We start from the raw sequence: 25,571 nt of genomic DNA on the forward strand, positions 1-25,571 counted from the left end.
ATTCAACCTTTCATTGCCTTTGGCGATTTTAAAAATGAATAACAATCATATAGTGTGTTAACAAATTAAAAAAAACAGCAATTACCTCGATTTTGTAAAGCAACGTATACAGCCCATGATAAAAAAATAAATAAAATGATAATAATAATAATTCGGAAAATAGGTAAAGAGAAAAGAGTCACTCTCTCCCATACCCCCCCCCCAGAGGCACCACAGCCCCTGAGAACCACCTGCCCCCACAAAACCTATCAAGTGTTGTCAGGAGTTCTAACTATTGGGGGGATCATTACCCAAGACACAAAGTAAGTACCAGATGTGTTTTTAATACAGCCATGAATTTGACACCTCATTTCCAAAGACGAAGTTGATATATAGCTCTCCCCCATGATGACATTTTTTTTTTTACTTTGGATTCCTTATCTAGTATAACCTCAATATTCCAATCCATACGGAAAAGAATAAATAATTTAGACTTGAATAATGAGAGTGACGGAGAAGATGATCTAATCCATTCATGCAGTATGGTCTTTTGGGCCGCTACACTAATTGCAGTAAACATTTACCCCCCTTACTAGCCCTCATATCAGCTGGAATAAGGTAAAAAATTGCCCATTCTGCCGTAAAGGGGATATAGTTAATCAAAGACGTCTCTGTGTAATTCTTTACTTGGAGCCAGAATCTTCTAATTAATGGGCCCGACCAAAGCAGTGATATATATCTGAGTAACCCTCCCCTGATCCATAACAGGAATGTGATATAGAGCGCCCCATGAGGAAGCTTCTATGTGGGGACAGATATGCTCTGTGGAATATGTTTAAGAACATTTCCGTATACATGGATGACGTAAGGGTTTATATGAAGTATTAAGAGCAGTTATGAGGTCCTCAACCGCATATGCAGGAAATTTGAATAACCATTATGATAATCCCCTAGAGGAGGACGTATGGTCCATACTCTCTTTGACTGTTGGTAATTTATTGAAATAGCCTTCCTTAGTAAAGGAGGTTGGGACAAAAGAGTATCCATTGGATTCTCCCAATCACCATCTGAAAACGCTCGAATCACGGAGGTGATATAATGTTTTGCTTGCAGGAAAGCCAGGGGATAACCCGATAAAGTAACGTATTTCTTTACAGCTTTGGTAAACAATAGTATCTGGTGCAAACCTCTGTCTAACAGGCAACCCAAATCAACAACACCTCCCGCCCGCCAAATTGTGAATGGGTAAGCCGCTAAGCCATTTTGAAATCGGGATTGCCCAAGAATGGAAGGAATAATGATATATAAGAGTTCAAACACGCTTTATGTCTTAAAATCTGCCATATTTTCTTTGTGTTCCATAATAATGGATTGTCCTGTATTGACGGTGAGACTTCCTGATCGTGGAAATGGAGAAACAAAAGTAGACTTTACTGCTCCAGAAACTTCCTCTCTAGGGATGTATTTGCATAATTATCATTTCCATGAACCCAATCGGATAGATACCTGACCATTGCTGCCCTTTTATACATTTAAATGTCAGGAAACCCTATCCGCCCGTTCAATTTAGATTGCTGTTGCTTTAAAAGACTTATTTTCTGCCTTTTCCGTGCAATATAAATGTTCTAAAAATATTATTAGTTACGTTTTTAATTGTGATAAGCAGGGGAAGGGCTTGGATTAAATAGATGTCTCAGAAAGGAGATCATCATGATCATACTTAAACGTCCCAAAAATGACAGCGGCAAGTCCTTCCAATTCTCCAGCTCATCTGAGATTTTCTTGATCATGGGTGTTTAATTAAAAGAGTAAAGATTTGCCAGACAATGGGGTATTGTAACTCCCAAGTATGTAAGCTGATCTCTAGCCCAACAAAGTTGTATGCTCTCTGGAACCTACGGCAATGCGGATTGTGAATCTAGATAAAGTGCTACTGATTTTTTAATATTCAACGCAAACCCTGAACCTCTTTAAAGCTCCTCAGTATGTTAGGAAGACCAGATTTAACAAGTTAAGCCAATTATCAGGCTGATCGTCCAGTAAATGGATAGTGTTTATGCAGGAGCATTTGAAGACCATAATAGGCTTCAAATGCTCCTGGAAAGGACAATATAGCATGGGCTACATACCCTATATTGTTCCTGACCTCCAGATCAAATTGTAGAGAGCAAAAGAAAGTAAAGAGAGCAATAGTACAGGGTCAGAGGTGAAATGACTGTTGAGAGTTGGAGTGCGAGCAAAGGGAGGCCAGCCAGAGAGGAGAGATATTCACATGACAGAGAGATGGAAGGATCAGGGAGAGAACAGGAAAGAAGATGAAAGGAGAAAAACAAAAGGGAAAAAGGAGAGAGAGAAGGGAGAGTAATCGGGAACAGGAAAGAGGAGCATGGGTAGATAGGAGGATAATCGGGAACAGGAGGGAGAGGAATGGGTAGATAGGAGGGCAATCGGTAATATGAGAGAGTGATGAATGGGTAGGGTAATCTGGAACAGGAGGCAGAGGAATGGGTAAATAGGATGGTAATCGGTAATAGGAGAGATAGGAATGGGTAGATAGGAGGGTAATCGGTAATAGGAGAGATAGGAATGGGTAGATAGGAGGGTAATCTGTAATAGGAGAGATAGGAATGGGTAGATAGGAGGGTAATCAGGAACAGGAGAGATAGGAATGGGTAGATAGGAGGGTAATCGGTAATAGGAGAAATAGGAATGGGTAGATAGGAGGGTAATCAGGAACAGGAGAGATAGGAATGGGTAGATAGGAGGGTAATCGGTAATAGGAGAAATAGGAATGGGTAGATAGGAGGGTAATCGGGAACAGGAGGCAGAGGAATGGGTAGATAGGATGGTAATCAGTAATAGGAGACATAGGAATGGGTACATAGAAGGGTAATCGGGAACAGGAGAGATAGGAATGGGTAGATAGGAGGGTAATCGGTAATAGGAGAGATAGGAATGGGTAGATAGGAGGGTAATCGGTAATAGGAGAGATAGGAATGGGTAGATAGGAGGGTAATCGAGAACAGGAGAGAGGGAAATGAGTAGATAGGAGGGTATCCGGAATAGGAGAGAGAAGACTAGGTATAAATGAGGGTAAGAGTAAATTAATAGTACATGTGTAATGTATGAATGTGCTCATGAACTGCATGTGGTAGTTTGTCTGATGTTTGTATGTGCATACAACTTTGTCACGCTAGTTTTTTTTATACCATCCCTGCTATGTTCTGTCACTCAGCTTCCACACAGGTGTAGTGATGTACTAATCCCGCCCACTTTGGTGTTGGTTCCGCCTACAGTTGAGTTGGTGCCGCCAACATGAGGCCACTTCTAGAAATTTTTCCAGGGCCAAATTTAGTTCCCAATCTGCCCCTTGGTCACATCTTCAGATTGAGTAGTATGTACGACAGATCAGAAGATGCGACGGACACATAGTGTGTACACACAGGTCAGCTCCAGCGTCTCTCTCATCTAACATATGTGCTCCGTGTGCCACCTAGGGGCGACTACAGAGCATTTTCCTGGGATACATTGTGACCGTCAGCTGACAACTGACGTCACCACACAGCGAGTTTCAAAATTGCTCTCCCTATTTATACTTCTCTCAGGCAGTTGTTGGCTGTCAGAATATCACCCACAAATGCTACAAATTAGGACTGCGCTATAAAATAAAATATCTCATATACAGTATATGGCTTGTTTGAAATGAATCAACGATCAAGGCTCCTTTACATATAAAATACATTCATGGGGTTTTAAAATCCACTTGTGACCCTGCCTGTGATTCGTGTACCTACCTGTGTACTTACCTGTTCATCCACTTGTGCTACTATCCAGTGCGGTTGGAAAAAGATTGCATTAACCTACCAGGAGACTCCTGTACACAAAGGGAAATATCCAGTGTGAGAGCGGCCGCGTTCCCTTCACCACACCGCGGTCTCCCAGGATTGCTGTTGAATACAGGCAGACGGCATCGCTCAGCTACTTGTACATTTTGAACTCATGTGGTGAGAGCATCCTTTAGCTACTAAAGGCATTCACAGTGCATGAAAAAACTTACTTTAACCGATATTATGCAGATGGATAAGCGCTTATACAGACAGATATATACCAACTAAAGGAGAGACATCTACTTTTCCATCAGGACATTTGCTGATGCACTAAGCTTTATGTGGAATGATTATGTGCATGTCACGAGTGATTTATCTATTGTAGGTTGTGAATAAATTTGTTTTTTATATTTACAGGAACCTTTATCGTTGATTCATTTCAAACAAGCGATATATATGAGATATTATATTTTATAGCGCAGTCCTTATTTGTATCTTTTTGTGGGTGACTTTATTGAGACCAGGTGGTACTGGTGAATTTGGACTAGCAGCTTGAATTGTTTTATTTATACACCTGTTTTATTAGCGGAAGGAGCTAGTTGTTGTTTTTGCACCAACTAGATTTCAGTGTCAGAATATCAGGCCATTATCTCCAGCGCCAGTGTGTGTATCCGTTCTGGATTGATACCTGTTCTTTACCCTCCATGCTGACCAGTGCCTGTTACACCGACCATTTTGCTAGCCCATCATATCTGAACCTGTACCTGTGCCCCTCACCTTTGGCCACGTTTGACCTTTCTTCTGATTCTGTGCTATAATAGTGATCTTACTGTCCATAGTCATAATGTGAAATGGGGGCACTACAATGTGGCATATGAACTGGGTGCACTGTGTGGCATAATGTGAACTGGAAAACTACTTTGGTGGATGAAAGTATCTAGGGCAGTACTATTAGGCATAAAATGAACAGAGGTGTCTTTTTGGTTATCCAGCAGTTTGGAGTACAGTAGATAATGTTTGCCATTATGTTCACTACCTAGTTTTTAGATCTCCGCCGTCCCTGTAGATCCCAGAGTGGCGTTCCATAGGACATGTGTATGAGGTGTGCAAAGCAATTTGCGACATTGCAGCATACTGTACTTGCCTACTGGAGACATTCCTGGAAATCAGACCGCGGGTCAGAGTGCTCGATAATGTGATTTGCACTGAATATTGTAATTGTGTCCCGCCCACTTCATAAGCAACACAAGAGAGATTCTGTACCGTATCCTACTCTGGCATGCAGCACCATAACTGGGTGTTACGGCATCCTGTGCTGGCCACACCCACAAGTGCATGATGTCATGCCGATGGGGTGGGGCTGCAAGGGCCCAGAAAAACAGCAGTGCCCGGAGCATACTCAAGATGCTCCAGGGGGTGTATAGGCTGCAGTAGCCAGATGCAGGAACCATGGGGCAGTGGCCGTTCTGTGCTCTATGCGGCAGGACAGCTCACACACTACTAGTTCCAGCCATGCTTGCATGAGATATGCCCAGATTTCAGCAATCTCCCAGACTCCTGAATTGAGTATCTCTATTAGGGACACCAGTACTAATTACCCAGGCCCGGGCTTGTCTAAGGGGCCCTACCCAGCAGTGCAGGGGGATGAATGCCCTCTCTTTGGAATGCATAGTACTTTTTATTAATTTTGTTCCAACAGATCTGCCACATCCCCAGGATTAGCCACAATCCTCCATTCACTTGTGCCCTCCTTTACTCTCTACGGCCCTGCTCTCCATACACTGATTATGAAGATGCTGAGTAGACCCTGTGTTACACAATGATCACTGAGTATGATTATACTGCTTTATGTAATACAGTTTCAGTGAGCAGGTAAAGATGTTTAGCCTACCACTGACGTGACGTGTGGATGTGGGTGGTGTAAATGTGTGAACATAGTGTGCAGGACCTGACACTGTCTTGTTTGTGCCCTCACACATACTGAGTTCAGGCCAGCAGCTGGACAGCCGTCACACATCAACTGCTAAACATAATTACTGGAACATTATAATTACTTCCCATCTTAATGAGGTCATGTCTAGCACAGAGAACTGGTCACATGGAAGCTGGGGCTCGTATCAAAGAAAGTTCATGTGTTTAACTTCATCGACAATGCCAGAATGTACTATATAATATAACTACACTGAGTATGTAATGTATAAACACAACTAATGCTTGTGTTATACAAACAGTGAGGGGTAAATTTACTAAGATTCGAGATGGTCCCGATTTTCAAAGTGATTTATCTCGCTGGAATTCGCCAAAATTCGGGTGATTTAATCCCTTTTTTTTTTACCAAATTTACCAACAGGCGATTTGAGGCTAAACGAGTTAGCCGATGGTGAAGCAGAACGAGATATCTCTCCCGAGTATCTTGTTTTGCAGGAGATTATTCACCCGAGATTGCAGTGTTTTCTCTCTGCAAATCTCTCCCGAGCTAGCAGCCAGCACATATCAGTGAGATATGTGTTGGCTGCTTGTGTGTTAAGACTTGTAAAAAAGGGTTAAATGTTATTAAAAAAAATGACGTGCGGTCCTTCCCCCAAACAACTAACCAGCCCCGGACGTGCCAGCCTGTCCTGGTTCTTAATTTACAGGGAAAAAAATGTGTAGGGTTCCACTATAAATTACGGACCAGCACCAGGCCGGTGGCCGGACACTCTGTAACAACATGTATCCGCATGGTGTTACAGTATCGCGAATGACTTCAGTGTCTGGGCCACCAGCCAATCAGCGGCGGCTGAACATTAGCGGTCGCTCATTGGCTGGGACCCACGTGGAGAAGCCGCTCATTGGCTAAGTCCACGTGGGTCCCAGCCAATGCTAATGGAAGCCACCGCTGATTGGCTGGCGGCCGGGACACTGAAGTCATTCGCGATACTGTTATACCATGCGGATACATATTGTTACAGAGTGTCCAGCCACCTAAAAGGATTACTGCGGAGAACATCGAGGGACAAAAAGGTGAGTATTGGCTTTTTTTTTCAGGTATTTCGAATGGATACTTTACGTTGAGAAGGGGACCTGAACATCTGGCAGCAGGTAAGTATGTGTGTGTATGTATGTATGTAATAAAACTTTACTCTCACGGTGTGTGTTGTGTTTATTTACACATTTCTTCACAGGTGAACTACACATACCAGTGGGCCCTTAATGCCCCGCATGCTGGTACTTGTGGTTCTCCAAGTACCAGCATGCGGGGGAGGCTTGCTGGGACCTGTAGTTCCACTGTAAAGACAATGTTGTTAATTCTAATATTACACTACACATACACTATCAACCCGCCACCCACCGCCCAGGGGAACCTCACGTCATTTTTTTTCTACGTATATTTAAAGCCAGCTCTGTCCCTGCTGTCTGGTGCTGGTTCTTAAATTTACAGTGGAACCCTACACATTTTCTTCCCTGTAATTTTAAGAATCAGGACTGGCTGGCAAGCCCGAGGCTGGTTAGTCTTTTGGGGGGTGGACCTCATGCCATTTTTTAAATTAAATAAACCCTATTTTAACCATTTACAGAAAGAAACATACACAAATCACAATGATTTGTGTATGTTTCTGACCATCTCGCAGCTCAGGGGGTTGAGAGTTTGAAAAGTGATTTTGACAGAGAGTTTGCTCCTATCTCACCCGAGCTTGTCATCCCGATTCTTGGTAAATTTGATAGATGTATGTTTTAGGTGAAAAGTACTTCCAATTTGGCCCGATGGTGATTTGATTCCAGATTGCTATCTCACCCGAGTTTTACGAGTGAGATGAGAGAAATCTCTCTCTAACTCTCTCTCTAACTCACCTCACTTTACCTTTAGTAAATTTACAAGCAGGAAAAAAATGAAAAAATCACCCGAGATGGTAATTTCAACCTATCTCGATTCTTAGTAAAATTACCCCTGAGTATCAGTTACAGTATGTCCTTACTAGCCTGTGAATTGAACTGTAGCATTCTCAGGAATATTAATATTGGTTTGATTTACAAAATGGCTGCCTTCACTGGGAAAGTACTTGACAGGTACTGTACTGTATTTTTTATGAATGCATATTTTAAATAATTGTTTATAAAATGCCTATATTCTTTTAGGGATTTACTGATGAGGGACAATCTGTTTGAAATCATTACTGGTCCCAGGACCTTCTACATCCAGGTAAAATGATTATATTTTTAAATATTGCAATATGTATGTGTGGTAAGGTATGATGTAAGAAGGGTTTTGAAAAATTAGCTGTATCAAAACTCACATAACAATATTACAAGTGCAGATATAACAACAGATGGCAGTATTACAGATGATATCCCAACATAGGTCCATATTCTATTAGTTTCGCACCCGCGATACCTTTCCACCTAACAGACTTTTCGCCTACATCGCATGTTTTAGGTGCCAAAACTTATCGCGCGTGTCCCCGCAATTCGCCGTATTCAATTCCAAAGGACGCAAAACCGGAACCCAGCGAAACTCAAACAGGCGGAAAGTGCTGTCAAAAACGGAGAAATCAACCTGACACCCCCAAAAAATGCACTAACGTTGGGGATCAATATAGATGCCCCTGAATAGCCCTAATAAAGCTAATTGGGGTACTTAAGGTGTGTCAATTTCTTTTAATTAGTGTCTTTCACTAGTGGTAAAGAATAGCATTAAGCAGTGTCATTTGGTGAAAATAAGTAGTCCTGTCAAAATTGGGGTACTTGAAAATGGGTATAAGCATACTTTGAAGTCCGTAAATTGAAGTGTAAAAAAACGCACCTGTTGTAATGTCCTGCAATCTAAAAAACACCTGCCCCATACTGTGGGACCCCCAAGAAGTCTGTTTCGCTACTTTTTAAGTTTGTCCCCCAACTTTGCAGATTTTCATCCCCAAAATGAAAGTTCTTTTTTGGGGTGTTCTAAAGTCTTTTTTATTTATTTTTTTGACACAGTTCATCTTTGGAGGACTGTCCCAAGGGTGCAGGGGGGTTTCCCGACGTTTGCACCCTAAAACCTCAATTCTGCACTTTTTTTCCGCCTGCTTTTTCGCCTATTACATTGCATTGACTTTCCGCGTACGCGAAAAGTCTTTGTAATTGAATACGGCAATACTTTTCCGCCTGGCGAAATTACATCATCCGCAATACTTTTTCGCGGATTCAGACTATTTGCAGGTAACTGAATACGGGCCATAGTTGCCAACTTTGCTGTTCTCCCCTTTGAGAGATCCTAGATGGGCAGGTCCAGGGCACACAAGTATTTGGAGCCACGATGATGCAATTAACAGTGAATTGCGTCACCAGGGCCTCACCCCATCCACTTCACTGCAGAAGTGGATGGTAAGTGGTAAGTGGGAGGGTTGTCCACTCTCCTGGGATAGTTCCCTGTTATGTAGGAGTCTCCAGGACATTCCTGGAATGTAGGCATGTATGCATGACAGCCTCACAAATCAATATATGTCATTACATGACTAGGGGGTGCATTTATCACCAACCACATTATGTGACGTCATAATTACGCCTCGACTTACAATGCAGTAATGAAAATTATCGCTATAACTGTGTTTCCGGGTCCATGCATGTACGACCTGTGCCCATCGGGGGCAGATAGAGAGGGTTCTGAAGAGGGCCTCTCCCCAAAAAAATGTGTGATGAGGAAGCTTATAGGCTACTGTCCGTCCTGCTGAGGCCCTCACTCCTTCTGAGTGGGGTCACAGTTTTACAGTTGCAGGGAGAGCTGTGCAACACCCAGCACCCTGGTCTGCAAGAGCTGGTTACAGAGGCAGTCTACTACCCTGGAACCAGTCAGCAGCTGTCTACCATACTCTTACCACTCCTCCCCTCTGCTTCCCACGTGGCCAAGCCACTCTATCATACTGCACACTGTGACGTGTGAATTGTACAGTAACACCTCCAGTGTGCTGCCCATGATGCCTTTTTCATGCCTACTTATTTACACTTACCACACTTATGGGTATTTGGTTAGAATGCTGACATTCAGAGTGCTGACAGCAGAATGTTGACAGTACATTTTTGTGTTATTTTTAGGGTTAAGGTTAGGTTTAGGCTAAAATATGTTAAAAACTGTATATTAACATTTCGGTGTCAACTTGTTAAATGTCGACATATTGTTTGTCGACCTTTTTCCATGTTGACAGTAAGGACATGTTGACTTTTCATACCACACCGGCTTATGTGGTAGTGGAATCACCTCCATGTGTGTGGACATCAGCAGAGCAAGACTATCTATCTATCTATCTATCTATCTATCTATCTATCTATCTATCTATCTATCTATCTATCTACCTATCTATCTATCAGTTTATACAGTCAGGTCCATAAATATTGGGACATTGACAGAATTTTCAGATTTTGGCCTCTATTCACCACCACAATGGTTTTGAAATGAAACAAACAAGATGTGCTTTAACTGCAGACTTTCAGATTTAATTTGAGGGTAATTACATCCAAATCTGGTGAACGGTGTAGGAATTACAACAGTTTCAATATGTGCCTCCCACTTTTTAAGGGGCCAAAAGTAATGGGACTGTCAACTCAAAAGCTATTTCATGGACGGGTGTGGGCTATTCCCTCGTTATTTCATTATCAATTAAGCAGGTAAAAGGTCTGGAGTTGATTCTAGGTGTGACATTTGCATTTGGAATCAGTTGCTGTCAACTCTCAATATGAGATCCAAAGAGCTGTCACTATCAGTTCAAGCAAGCCATCATTAGGCTGAAAAATCAAAACAAACCCATCAGAGAGATAGCTAAAACATTAGGTGTGGCCAAATCAACTGTTTGGAACATTCTTAAAAAGAAAGAACGCACCAGAGAGCTCAGCAACACCAAAAGACCCGGAAGACCACGGAAAACAATTGTGGTGGATGACAGAAGAATTATTTCCCTTGTGAAGAAAACCCCCTTCACAACAGTTGGCCAAATCAAGAACACTCTCCAGGAGGTAGATGTATATGTGTCAAAGTCAACAATCAAGAGAAGACTTCACAAGAGTGAATATAGAGGGTTCACCACAAGATGCAAACCATTGGTGAGCCACAAAAACAGGAAGACCAGATTAGAGTTTGCCAAACAACATCTAAAAAAGCCATTACAGTTCTGGAACAACATCCTATGGACAGATGAGACAAAGATCAACTTGTACCAGAGTGATGGGAAGAGAAGAGAAGGAAAGGAACTGCTCATGATCCAAAACATACCACCTCATCAGTGAAGCATGGTGGTGGTAGTGTCATGGCGTGGGCATGTATGGCTACCAATGGAACTGGTTCCCTTGTATTTATTGATGATGTGACTGCTGACAAAAGCAGTAGAATGAATTCTGAAGTGTTTCGGGCAATATTACATGCTCATATTCAGTCAAATGCTTCAGAACTCATTGGACAGCGCTTCACAGTGCAGATGGACAATGACCCGAAGCATACTGCAAAAGCAACCAAAGAGTTTTGTAAGGATAAAAAGTGGAATGTTATGCAATGGCCAAGTCAATCCCCTGACCTGAATCCGATTGAGCATGCATTTCACTTGATGAAGACAAAACTGAAGGGAAAATGCCCCAAGAACAAGCAGGAACTGAAGACATTTGCAGTAAAGGCCTGGCAGAGCATCACCAGGGATGAAACCCAGTGTCTGGTGATGTCTATGCGTTCCAGACTTCAGGCTGTAATTGCCTGCAAAGGATTTGCAACAAAGTATTAAAAAGTGAAAGTTAGATTTAGGATTGTTTAGTTTGTCCCATTACTTTTGGCCCCTTAAAAAGTGGGAGGCACATATAGAAACTTTTGTAATTCCTACACCGTTCAGCTGATTTGGATGTAATGACCATCAAATTACATCTGAAAGTCTGCAGCTAAATCACATCTTGTTTGTTTCATTTCAAAGCCATTGTGGTGGTGAATAGAGGACAAAATATGAAAATTCTGTCAATGTCCCAATATTTATGGACCTGACTGTATATATTGTTATGAGTGGGTGGTCTGCTGGCATGTGGGGAGGTTTTGGGGAAACGTCTGCATTTTGGAGGGAATTTATAACATGCACTTGCATGCTGCACCTCTGCATCCACCGTGGTGGTGGTAGTATGTGTGTGGTTGAGAAAATGGGGGGCCTCGTCTGTTACATTTGAACTGGGCTCCGCATCTTCTGATTGTGGCCCTGCTAACATTTATCATGTTCATTCTTTAAAATAATAGCTAGAAGGTGATTGGTTTCTTTGGGCAAAGCAACCAATCAGCTTCTGTCATTTATCCAGCACAGTATTTGATACGACAGTTAAAAGCTATTCGGTTGCTTTGGGCAACTGTGCAGTGTGGGAAGTGCTACGTGTTACGGTATGTGGTTATGTGATTGGCAGTGGTGAATATAGTTTTATTTTTTCACTTGCCTATCGACCTGGTCACCGTTCTTCACTTTTTTTGTATCTATAATTGTTTTTAATTTTTTTATATTCTATATATTTTTTTGTTTTTTATTATTTATTATATTTTTTATTTCTTTACCTTTTGTTGTTTTTTTTCTTCAGTTTTATTTACACTAATTTCTAGCCGATTTAAATTACTTTTACCTATTTTTGACAAACTATACACTTCATACCTATTCAAACTAGTATATTCCCCACTGCTTATCACATATCCACATACCATAACACATAGCACTTCCCACACTGAAAGAATTGAATTTCCTATTTAACTATAAGAAGAAAGGAAGCAGCTCACAAACATTATAGGTGTGCTATATAAGTATTTCAGACCTACGCTTTGGGCAACTACTCTACATCATCTCTCTCAAAGGCTTGATACATCTCCCCGCCTGTGAGCCCGTTGGTAGGTAGATATTGCTTATGTTACCTGGTTCCATGAAATAGTTATGAAATGAGATGTCCAGAACAAGCTCACATTCAGCATAGAGTAGAAAGCATTTTAGACCTAATATTGGATGTTTCTCTTGGCTGACCTTTTATTGGTTTATTGGAAGAGCTGCTATTTAAGAAAAAACTGAAACATTTAAATGGAAACATGGAAACACGGGTTATTTCATTAATCTCTGAGCCACATAAAGACTTTTATGACAGGATTTGAGAACTGCATATAGAGACTATTCTGCTTATAAGTCCTGGCTCACTGTTCTCTCACAAATATCTTCTCTATGAACCTCAGGCTTTTCTCTTCATGTGCTCCTCTAGGGCTCTATTAATTAACATTATTTTTACTAAAATAAAGTGAAAAAGGGTGTTTTCACACCCTTTTCACATTATTTTAGTATCACCTAAAGTTACTACAGGGCAATTGGAGTAGAATTCGTAAAATTCTACTCCAAGCCCTAAGTATCACTTATTTTTAGTAAGCAGATCGCATTTCCCATAATTGTAATGGGAAATGTGATCTGGGAAAAGTTACTAAAAATAAAATGTGAAAAAATACCGGGGAAAGTCCCGTGATAATAACGCCACCTAGTTACCGGACACCTGCTTTGCTCTAACGGAGCCGGGAGCCGGCCCCAGTGATCAGCTGTGTGGTCTAAACAGACCACACGCTGATCACTGCTAAAAAAAGAGAAAAAAAAAGTAAAAAAAAAAAACTTACCTGAGTCCAGGGACCGGTGATCAGGGCTCCCATGATGTCTTCCCTCCGGTCAGCTGGTCTCCCATGCTGCACTGGGGCCCGGTCATCACCTGACTGAGTCCCAGTGCAGTATGGGATGTCAGTTGACCGGAGCCATGGAGAACATCCCCGGAGCACCGCTGACTGCAGGTAAGTGTAATTAAGGTAGGGGGGTCGGAGTCGGGAGCGACGGTTGGCGCATGCGTCGGCACTTGTCACTGTATTTTTTGCGAAAATACCGTGATAAGTGTGCGGAGGGGATTCGCAGGGACAGAGCTTTATTGCAAGCTCTGTCCCTGCAAGGGATTTGTAGTAAATCCCTGTGATGTTGCCTGAATTCGCAATGCGAATTCAGTCGGTAATATCACACTACAATCTGCATTACAAATGCGGATTGTAGTAAATAGAGCCCCTAGTGATAACCTGCAGAGGGGATGCTTGTGACAGCAGGTCAGACACAGGCAGCTATAGCCACCATAGCAGGCCATGCCCACATGATATTACTTAGCATCATACTGTCATCCATGAAGGCATGTCATACATGAAAGAAGGAAGGGCCTTAGGGCCTGATCAAAGATTTACTATAATGCAAATACATCTGTGATTTCAAACGGAAAGCAGCTGTGAGAATATGCTAATGTTTCCACATCTTCCCCGCGCATAGGGACCTTCTCATATACATCCGATGTCACACACCAGCATAAACATCGGTAACATCGAGGCAGATCAGGCATCTCTCCTGACACGCACAGAGCTCTCATGCTGCAAAGGAGATCACAATGGCTAATTTACGCACGCCCATGAGAAAGCGTTTAAATGGTTAGACACACCCGCATTTGCCTAGTCACCCCGTTACCTCCCCCAAACGCTGACTGCCTGTCACTCACTTTGCAAATGAATTCTCTGTGTGAGCATAATCACAAAACAATGTCTGCACATGTGCAGTGCGGCTAACACGCATGCGCAATGGCGAACAATCGCTCCATCTGCATAAGTACTGGCATAGCGTCCATCTCTGAATCAGAACCTTAGAATCATATGTAACATACAATATATGTGCTCATACACTCTTCTTATCTCATAGGCTGACAGTCCTCAGGAGATGGACAGCTGGATAAAAGCCATTAATGCCGCCGTTCAGACCTTCAGGACACGCTGCCGGGTAATATATATCTATATTTCTTTTATAAAATACATGGTAAGAAAGAACTCCATCATTATTATTATTATCTCTTATATATATGGCGCCACAAGGGTTCCGCAGCACCTTACACAGTACTGTACATAAACAAGTGAACAGAACAAGAGAACAGTGACTTACAGTACAGGACATGGTATATAAACATTGCTGCAACAGCAGTCATAGCACTCAAATAAGTAGTATGTCTCAGAAGTCAGGGGTTAGGTACCAAAGTTAATAGTAAGGGAAGGAAAAGCACATGAGGGAGGAGGGCCCTGCTCGTGAGAGCTTACATTCTAAAGGGTCATACCTGCCTACTCTACCGGATGTTGTGGGAGGCTCACGATTTTTCCCGAATTTTGCCCCCCCACCCCCAAAAGAGTAGGCAGATCTCCCGCAGCCCATCCACGTCCTAGTGAAGTGGGCAGGATGGGGAGTTTTACGGGGAATTTGTGAGTCCGTAGGGAGGGGCGGGGCTAAATCATGCAAACCACAGCGTTAAGCCCCACCCCTCCTCGCAGTCCCACGAATCGCAGAGTTTTCCCTAAAGGATGACTGGAAAGTCAGTAAGTGTAATCTGTGTGTATCTAGCAAATGAAAGCATGAGGAATGACAAGCACTGACACCAACTGTCTTTTAGATCCTCACTCCAACAGTAAACACATTATCAGTTATTTATATAGTGTCACTGAATGGCGCTGAATAGAGAATATATGTCATTCACACTAGTCCCTGCCCCACTGGAGCTTATAGTCTAAATTCCCTAGGGGAGGGGAGGGGACTCTCCCAGAGGGGAGAATGTAGGTAACTATGGGGCCTTTCTATGTAGTTCCTGTGTAAACTGTATCTTCATATCTGCTTTTCTCAACTTAATAAATACTCTGATCAGATAGAAACAACAACCTGTCTACACATCAGTTTGCAGCTCCCATTTCAGGAGGACACACACTGTACCACATCAGGAAGTTCATCTTAATAGATTTTTTATATCCTGTAAAATATAAATATGTTTAATATTTTTATTTTTAAGGTGTTTGAACATCCTTCCTTAACACCTAAAAATAAGACTGATATTTCACAAGATTACATTATCAACTTTCCATGCAGAAAAACAAAGTTTAGCAATTTGAGGTGTGGCATTGCAGCCAGTACGTATGGTGCTGTCAGCTGGTAATAAATCTGTGTAATGGATCTGTTCTCACAGTGGCTGGCACAGGTTTAAAGGTCTCTGTCAGCTTTTAACATAACCTTCCTGTGATATATGTATAATGTTAGATTGCATTTAAATTGTTGATTATTTTCTTATGTTAGGTGATAATTAACTTCTATTATTTTAATTTATATATAAAAAAAATTAAATAAATAAAACAAATAGCCTACAGCCATGGCCAAAAGTTTTGAGAATAACACAAGTATTGGTTTTCACAAAGTTTGCTGCTTCAGTGTTTTTAGACCTGTTGTCAGATGTTACTATGGTATACTGAAGTAATATTACAAGCATTTCATAAGTGTAAAAGGCTTTTATTTACAATTACATTAAGTTTATGCAAAGAGTCAATATTTGCAGTGTTGACCCTTCTTTTTCAAGACCTCTGCAGTTCACCCTGGCATGCTGTCAATCAACTTCTGGGCCACATACTGACTGATGGCCGCCCATTCTTGCCTAATCAATGCTTGGAGTTTGTCAGAATTTGTGGGTTTTTGTTTGTCCACCCGCCTCTTGAGGACTGACTACAAGTTCTCAATGGGATTACGGTCTGGGGAGTTTCCTGGTCATGGACCCAGAATATTGATGTTTTGTTCCCCGAGCCACTTAGTTATCACTTTTGCCTTATGGCATGGTGCTCCATCATACAGGAAAAGGCATTGTTTGTCACCAACCTGTTCTTGGATGGTTGGGAGAAGTTGCTCTTGGAGGATGTTTTGGTACCATTCTTTATTCATGGCTGTGTTCTTAGGCAAAATTGTGAGTGCGCCCACTCCCTTGGCTGAGAAGCAACCCCACACATGAATGGTCTCTGGATGCTTTACTGTTGGCATGACACAGGACTGATGGTAGCGCTCACCTTTCCTTCTCCGGACAAGCGTTTTTCCAGATGCCCCAAACAATCTGAAAGGGGATTCATCAGATAAATAACTTTACCACAGTCCTCTGCAGTCCAATCCCTGTACCTTTTGTAGAATATCAGTCTGTCCCTGGTGTTTTGCCTGGAGAGAAGTGGCTTCTTTGCCGCCCTTCTTGACACCAGGCCATCCTCCAAAATACTTTGCCTTACTGTGCGTGAAGATGCACTCACACCTGCCTGCTGCCATTCCTGAGCAAGCTCTGCACTGGTGGTGCCCCGATCCCACAGCTGAATCAACTTTAGGAGACGGTCCTGGCGCTTGCTGGACGTTCTTGGGCACCCTGGAGCCTTCTTCACTACTATTGAACCTCTCTCCTTGAAGTTCTTGATGATCCGATAAATGGTTGATTTAGGTACAATCTTACTTGCAGCAATATCCTTGCCTGTGAAGCCCTTTTTGTGAAAAGCAATGATGACTGCACGTGTTTCCTTGCAGATAACCATGGTTAACAGAGGAAGAACAATGATTTCAAGCTCCACCCTCCATTTAAAGCTTCCAGTCTGTTATTCTAACTCAATCAGTATGACAGAGTGATTTCCAGCCTTGTCCTCGTCAACACTCTCACCTGTGTCACTGACATGCCAGCTGGTCCTTTTGTGGCAGGGCTGAAATGTAGTGGAAATGTTGTTTTGGGGATTAAGTTCATTGTCATGGCAAAGAGGGACTTTACAATTAATTGCAATTCATCTGATCACTCTTCATGATAGGCTGGAGTATATGCAAATTGCCATCATAAAAACTGAAGCAGCATACTTTGTGAAAACCAATACTTGTGTCATTCTCAAAACTTTTAGCCATGGCTGTACACTTAGTTACTAAACACATCAATCATTTGGGATACACCTTCCTTTGGTTTGAGTCTTATTGCACTTGATTGGAAGGGACTAAATATATGTTTAAGGCTGTGTTACTTATGGGCCCATTTATTAATGATCATATTTGCAATATGATCGCATTGCAAGATGCGATCATACAGGTGGAATGTATTAAACGTACATGCAGGGACAGGCGGTCCGAAAGGAGCCCGTCCCTGTGATGTGTCCGGAGTGCTGTCGGGGCTACTGCACCTGTGCAGTCACACTGACTGCACATGCGAGGCGACCCTCTGCTGGCTAATTATGTGAAGTGTAGCCTGTAGGCTACAGCAGCTAACACCATCTTCAGGCATTAGCTGCGGGGGCCCAATCTCTATAGTGCATTGCATTCCAGAAGTTGGTAAATTTGGCAGAATCGCATCCCCCATAGAAACCTATGGAGGGAGGGATCGCAGCAGGTATCAGAGTTATCCCTCCTTCATACATCTGGGGGGAATCTTAATATTTGTGGTTACTCCCTGAAAACGTGTGTTTTGGGGGATTAAACCGCAAATATACAATGATAAATGGGCGCCTTAGTGATTCATGTCCATGAACGGTAAGGTTCTTGATGCAGAACAAGACACAACACAACATCTGGGAGATTGTATTATGTTTTTTGTTAATGCATACTTATACAGATTTTTCAGATAGGCATATCTCTTATCTGTCTGTTTCTGCAACTGAAAGACAACATTTGGCCATACATGCGCATTTCAGAGAATGGTTCTGGACAATACATATTATAGAATTGCAGTGGTTAGCTATTTGTTCTCATCTCTGCCATAAACTGCAATAAAATATCAGTATTCTCTAGAGCCAGGATCTAGATTCTTTCCTCTACTAGCAAGACAGGAACCAAGCCCAATGTCTCCTAGCTTTTGCCAGCTGTACAGTACGCCAGCTACAGGAGATGTAACTCCAAGGGAGTCCTGTTCAAAGAGGCCCCTTCTTGTTCCCACGATGTAGGGCTTCCCGCAAGGAGGGTACTTACATAACATACTGTCTCTATATTGGGACCTCATCCACACGTAGTCAGCAGGACACCTGCAATGCTGGGCTCCTGGAATTCTGCTTGGTTGATATGTTAAACAATGGGTCCCACTTGTTAACAATGAAACATACATGACTACACCTGTATCTAATCACATCCTAATTTAACCCTTTCTAATATATTTGGGTATATTTATTAGGGATGTGCAGGCTCGGATAGGTTCGAGTTTGCACGTGGAGTTCGGATTTTTCCCTCCAAAAAAGCGGAACTCAGAACGAGGCAAAACGTCATCTTACATGGACGAACGTCATCATTCCTGTACTTTTGTCCAGGAATGATGATGTTCGTCCATGTAAGATGACGTTTTGCCTCGTTCTGAGTTCCGTTTTTTTGGAGGGAAAAATCCGAACTCCACGTGCAAACTTGAACCTATCCGAGCCTGCACATCCCTAATATTTATGCTTCTAGCTAACTGGCACTTCCTGTCTAACAGTTTCTGTGCTTCACTCCAGTGAAACCAACTCACAATAGGTGGGATGTATTAATCCCGGAAATGCCATAACTGCAGCTTTTGGAGGTTTCGCCGCAATTCCCATTTGGATTAAAGTGGTCTGCAGTTTATAACGGAGATATCTGCTGCAGCCCGCCGGCATTGCAGTCCTCATAGACTTCTATGGGGCTGCGATGTGCCGGTATGTACTAAGCTACGGAAAGCAAAACTTTCCAGAGCTTCTGCATCTATAGTTGGTGTTGCCCATTAAAGCCTATGGGCTTCTTACCGTGGAAGTCCCCGTAGCTGATGGATACCTTTCTGTCCCCGCTTCATGCACATGCGCAGGTTGTCGGATCATAAACCCGGAAGTCCTCACAATGCATTTATTCATGCATACCTTGTTATTAAACGTCGTTATGCATGTGATAAGTGGCGGGATGTATTGCATGCACCGAAAAACTCTTTTCAGCATACTATAGAGTACAGCGGAGACTATAAGAATGGAGCTGGCGACATTTAAGGATTGTTCCAATGCTATAACATTGAAACATATTATTACCAGTGTCATATACTATCATTGATACTGCTGAAAGGGATCACCAAGCATGTTTAACCTTTATTTAAAAGTACAGGTCTAATTAGAGTAGACCTATAATATCATCCGTTTAATTTGGGTTACATATGAATTACAAAGGTTCTGTGGCTGGCTGACTTCAAGGGGTGAGAGTTTTTAGAAGTGGAGATGTTGCCCATAGCAACCAGTCAGATTCTAGCTATTATCTTCTAGAAGGTGCTAGTTGGATGTTAAGAAGAATTTGATTGGTTGCTATGGGCAACATCTTCACTTTAGTAAATATACCCCCAAGTCTCCATTTCACAGAACCTGTGTAATTCACATGTGTCCCGAATGAAAGGGATGATATGGCAAGCCTAGATTACAGTATATTAGGGTGTGGTATCGGTGAAGCAGGGATGTGCCCTAGTTTCCATTTAGAATGTTGCTAGATATGGTTAACTATCTTAACAGACAAGCCCCACGAATGAAAGCCTTGTGGTAATACTTACAAGTACAAGTATTCTTAATGGCATGATGTGAGTATATACATTGTGAAAGTATACAGGGAGCTTCATGTGAATGCTAAATGTGTTAGTACCAAAGTCTAATGTAAAGCTAGTGGGTGCTCGGACTACGCAGAGTATTTTAGCTGCAAAGCTTCAGTAAAAAATTACATTTATGTGATTTCACCTTTTACTATTTAAATATGTCTTTTGATGTAATACTACAATTTTTAAACTGTTTTGTTTTATAATTAATAAAATATTGTATCCCTACATTAACATACAAAATTCATCAATCACATTAGTTTATACAGCATATTAGATTATTAAAGTTATACATTATACATAATAATTAAACCTTCTGCTGTATTCTCTGTACAGGGTGTCTGTATGATTTTGCTGGTGGGTGACTTGTCAGGGTCCAAACATAGCAGTGAGTTGATAACCATAAATGATATGTTTTTGTTTTCCCCACAGGAGTCTTTTGGACGTACCATGTCTTTAAATCGTGCCCCCATGCCAGTCCCCTCCCCAGCCACCGTCCACTCTTTACCCCACTGTGATGCCAGACGGCCTCTGGAGAAGTGTACATCAATGAAATCATCCTGGCAGCCCTGGACCCCAGTACCCAAATATGAAACCGAGCTGCCTGGAGCAATGACATTGGGGGACTCTAGCGAATATGTTGAAGGGATGGTCAGAGCCAGGCATATGTCTGAGCCCCAACGGCTAAGCAACAATCCATTTCCATTCAGTCTAGATGACACAAACATCCGCACTTCAGATGTGTAACCAGGTCACAGCCCATGAAACTTTGGTCTACAGGGGAACAATCTTGTGCATAGAGACTGTGTCATAGTCATCATCATATATTGCAGTATTGTTATTTCCAGGGCTTGGCTACACCCTGCACTTTTATACAGTATTCATTTTTCTTAGGAGAGCTTCAAATAAGAAAGCGTTACTGATTGTTATGGCCTTATCCTGGCATTTAACTGTGAAATAGTCCGATTTCTTTTTTTGTTGTTGTTGGACTCAATATCGGAAATAATATATAGCGGCCATAGTAATTAACCACTGCTAAATCCTGTATGGTTTGGTGTATGTTCTGTGCTGACAATAGGCCTGATTCAGAGATGTACGTTAATGCCATTGCAGCCACCATCACGTACGCAGCTGTGGTGACAAAATATGCAAATGTCACAGACGCCAAGGATTGTACTGAGACACCCAGTGTGTAGTAAGACGCAGATCATTCCATTATCACAGTTCTGAGTAACCATATGTAACCCTATGGCTACTCAGAATGTCAGAGACGCCGGGGACACTTTTATTGGGAGACCTCCCACAAACGCTCCAGGACTGTTAAAAACACTGCGAGTAAAAAGTAGCTGCAAATGACTACCTCGGAATCAGGCCCAATGTCGCATTTATTAATATTGTGTATTTCCTCTTTGGGTTACATAGTGTGTTCTGCTTGTACTTGATGGGAGAGAATGACAAATGTGAATCCAATAATAAAGAAGCAGAATGTTGTAATATTATTAGGTGTTGACCATAATTGCAGCAACAACTGATTTCTTTTAACGACTGTACCCCCAATATATAACTGTATTATTATTATTGCACAAACACACAAATAGTTTTCATTATGAAGGTGATGAGCAGAGTTGCAAGATATGCAGAATAAACAGATGAAATACCAGTTACATACCTGTTACATAGCAGTTACATACCCGTTACGTAGCAGGTACATAGCAGTTACATACCTGTTACATACCAGTTACGTAGCAGTTACATGCCAGTTACAGAGCAGTTACATACCAGTTACATAGCAATTACATACCAGTTACATACCCGTTACGTAGCAGTTACATACCAGTTATATACCTGTTACATAGCAGTTACATACCATTTACATAGCAGTTACCAGTTACATAGCAGTTACATACCTGTTGCATAGCAGTTACGTAGCAGTTACATACCTGTTGCATAGCAGTTACATACCCGTTAAATACAAATTACGTAGCAGTTACATACCTGTGCATAGCAGTTACATACCCGTTACATACCAGTTACATAGCAGTTACATACCTATTACATAGCAGTTACATACCCATTACATACAAGTTACATACCTGTTACATAGCAGTTACATACCATTTACATAGCAGTTACATAGCAGTTATATACCTGTTGCATAGCAGTTACATACCCGTTACATACAAGTTATGTAGCAGTTACATACCTGTGCATAGCAGTTACATACCCGTTACATACCAGTTACATAGCAGTTACATACCTATTACATAGCAGTTACATACCCGTTACATACAAGTTACATACCTGTTACATAGCAGTTACATACCATTTACATAGCAGTTACATAGCAGTTATATACCTGTTGCATAGCAGTTACATACCCGTTACATACAAGTTATGTAGCAGTTACATACCTGTTGCATAGCAGTTACATACCCCTTACATACCAGTTACATACCTGTTGCATAGCAGTTACATACCCGCTACATATCAGTTACGTATCAGTTACATACCCGTTACATACCAGTTACGTAGCAGTTACATAAGAGTTATATACCAGTTATGTAGCAGTTACATATCTGTTACATACCAGTTACATAGCAGTTACATACCCGTTACATAGCAGCTACGCAGCAGTTGCATACCCATTACATAGCAGATATCCGATATGCGTAGCAGTCACATAGCAGTTACATACTGTACCCAATACATAGTAGTTACATACCTGTTACCTAGCAGTTACATACCCGATACATACCCAATACATAGCTGTTACATACCAGTTATGTAGCAGTTACATACCTTTTACATACCAGTTACGTAGCAGTTACATAGCTGTTACACAGCAGTTACATACCATTTACATAGCAGTTACCAGTTACATAGCAGTTACATACCTTTTGCATGGCAGTTACATAACGTTACATACCAGTTACGTAGCAGTTACATACCTGTTGCATAGCAGTTGCATACCTGTTGCATTGCAGTTACATACCAGTTACGTAGCAGTTACATACCCGTTACATAGCAGTTACATACCTGTTACATAGCAGTTACGTAGCAGTTACATACCCGTTAGATACCAGTTACATAGCAGTTACATACATGTTACATAGCAGTTACATACCCATTACATAACAGTTAAATAGCAGTTACATAATCATTACATACAAGTTACGTAGCAGTTACATACCAGTTACATACACGTTACATACCAGTTACATAGCAGTTGCATAGCAGCTACGCAGCAGTTGCATACCCATAACATAGCAGATATCCGATATACATAGCAGTTACATACTGTACCCATTACGTAGCAGTTACATACCCGTTACCTAGCAGTTACATACCCGATACATACCAGTTGAATACCCAATACGTAGCTGTTACATACCAGTTATGCAGCAGTTACATACCTGTTACATACCAGTTACGTAGCAGTTAAATGCCAGTTACATACCAGTTACCAACCTGTTACATACCAGTTACATACCTGTTACATAGCAGTTACATACTGGATACATACCAGTTACGTAGCAGTGACATACCCGTTATATAGCAGTTACATACCCGTTACGTAGCAGTTACATAGCAGTTATATACCTGTTGCATAGCAGTTACATACCATTTACATAGCAGTTACCAGTTACATAGCAGTTACATACCTGTTGCATAGCAGTTACATACCAGTTACGTAGCAGTTACATACCTGTTGCATAGAAGTTACATACCCGTTACATAGCAGTTACATACCTGTTGCATAGCAGTTACATACCTGTTACATAGCAGTTACGTAGCAGTTACATACCTGTTACATAGCAGTTACATACCAGTTACATACCTGTGACATAGCAGTTACATACCCGTTTCGTAGCAGTTACATAGCAGTTACATACCAGTTATGTAGCAGTTACATACCAGTTATATAGCAGTTACGTACCACTTACATGCCCGTTACGTAGCAGTTACATAGCAGTTACATACCAGTTATATACCTGTTACACAGCAGTTACATACCATTTACATAGCAGTTACCAGTAACATAGCAGTTACATACCTGTTGCATAGCAGTTACATACCTGTTGCATAGCAGTTACATACCTGTTACCTAGCAGTTACATACCCAATACATAGCTGTTACATACCAGTTACGTAGCAGTTACATACCTGTTACATACCAGTTACGTAGCAGTTACATAGCAGTTACATACCTGTTACATAGCAGTTACATACCATTTACATAGCAGTTACATAGCAGTTACATACCTGTTGCATAGCAGTTACATACCCGTTACATACCAGTTACATAGCAGTTACATACCTGTTGCATAGCAGTTACATACCAGTTACATAGCAGTTACATACCTGTTGCATAGCAGATACATACCTGTTACATAGCAGTTACATACCTGTTGCATAGCAGTTACATACCCGTTATATACCTGTTATGTAGCAGTTACATACCCGTTACCTAGCAGTTACATACCCGATACATACCAGTTACATACCCAATACGTAGCTGTTACATACCCGTTACGCAGCAGTTACATACCTGTTACATACCAGTTACGTAGCAGTTAAATGCCAGTTACATACCAGTTACCAACCTGTTACATACCAGTTACATACCTGTTACATAGCAGTTACATACCAGTTACGTAGCAGTGACATACCAGTTATATAGCAGTTACATAGCAGTTACATACCTGTTGCATAGCAGTTACATACCTGTTGCAGAGAAGTTACATACCCGTTGCATAGAAGTTACATACCCATTACATAGCAGTTACATACCTGTTGCATAGCAGTTACATACCTGTTTCATAGCAGTTACATACCTGTTACATAGCAGTTACATAGCAGTTACATACCAGTTACATACCTGTGACATTGCAGTTACATACCCGTTACATACCCATTACCTAGCAGTTACATACCAGTTACATACCTATGACATAGCAGTTACATACCCATTACGTAGCAGTTACATACCAGTTACGTAGCAGTTACATACTGGTTACATACCAGTTATGTAGCAGTTACATACCAGTTATATAGCAGTTACATACCACTTACATGCCCGTTACGTAGCAGTTATATACCTGTTACATAGCAGTTACATACCATTTACATAGCAGTTACCAGTTACATAGCAGTTACATACCTGTTGCATAGCAGTTACATACCCGTTACATACCAGTTACGTAGCAGTTACATACCTGTTGCATAGCAGTTACATACCTGTTGCATAGAAGTTACATACCCGTTACATAGCAGTTACATACCTGTTGCATAGCAGTTACATACCTGTTTCATAGCAGTTACATACCTGTTACATAGCAGTTACATACCTGTTACATACCAGTTACATACCTGTGACATTGCAGTTACATACCC

At 41.5% G+C, this 25,571-nt stretch overlaps 1 protein-coding gene across 1 annotated transcript in view; it reads left to right on the forward strand.

The window, feature by feature from the left end:
- PLEKHA2 (pleckstrin homology domain containing A2) overlaps positions 1–21,655 on the forward strand; it is a 93,969-nt gene extending 72,314 nt beyond the window's left edge. The window contains exons 10-12 of the mRNA XM_088480459.1: positions 7,923–7,986; positions 14,510–14,587; positions 20,610–21,655. Coding sequence (XP_088336585.1) covers positions 7,923–7,986; positions 14,510–14,587; positions 20,610–20,924 — 457 coding nt within the window. The 3' untranslated portion in view covers positions 20,925–21,655. The remainder of the gene's footprint in view (positions 1–7,922; positions 7,987–14,509; positions 14,588–20,609) is intronic.
- Positions 21,656–25,571: the final 3,916 nt, after the last annotated feature.

The sequence above is a fragment of the Taudactylus pleione genome, unplaced genomic scaffold (genome assembly GCF_031769625.1).
Source record: "Taudactylus pleione unplaced genomic scaffold, aTauple2 ptg000253l, whole genome shotgun sequence".
NCBI lineage: Eukaryota > Metazoa > Chordata > Amphibia > Anura > Myobatrachidae > Taudactylus > Taudactylus pleione.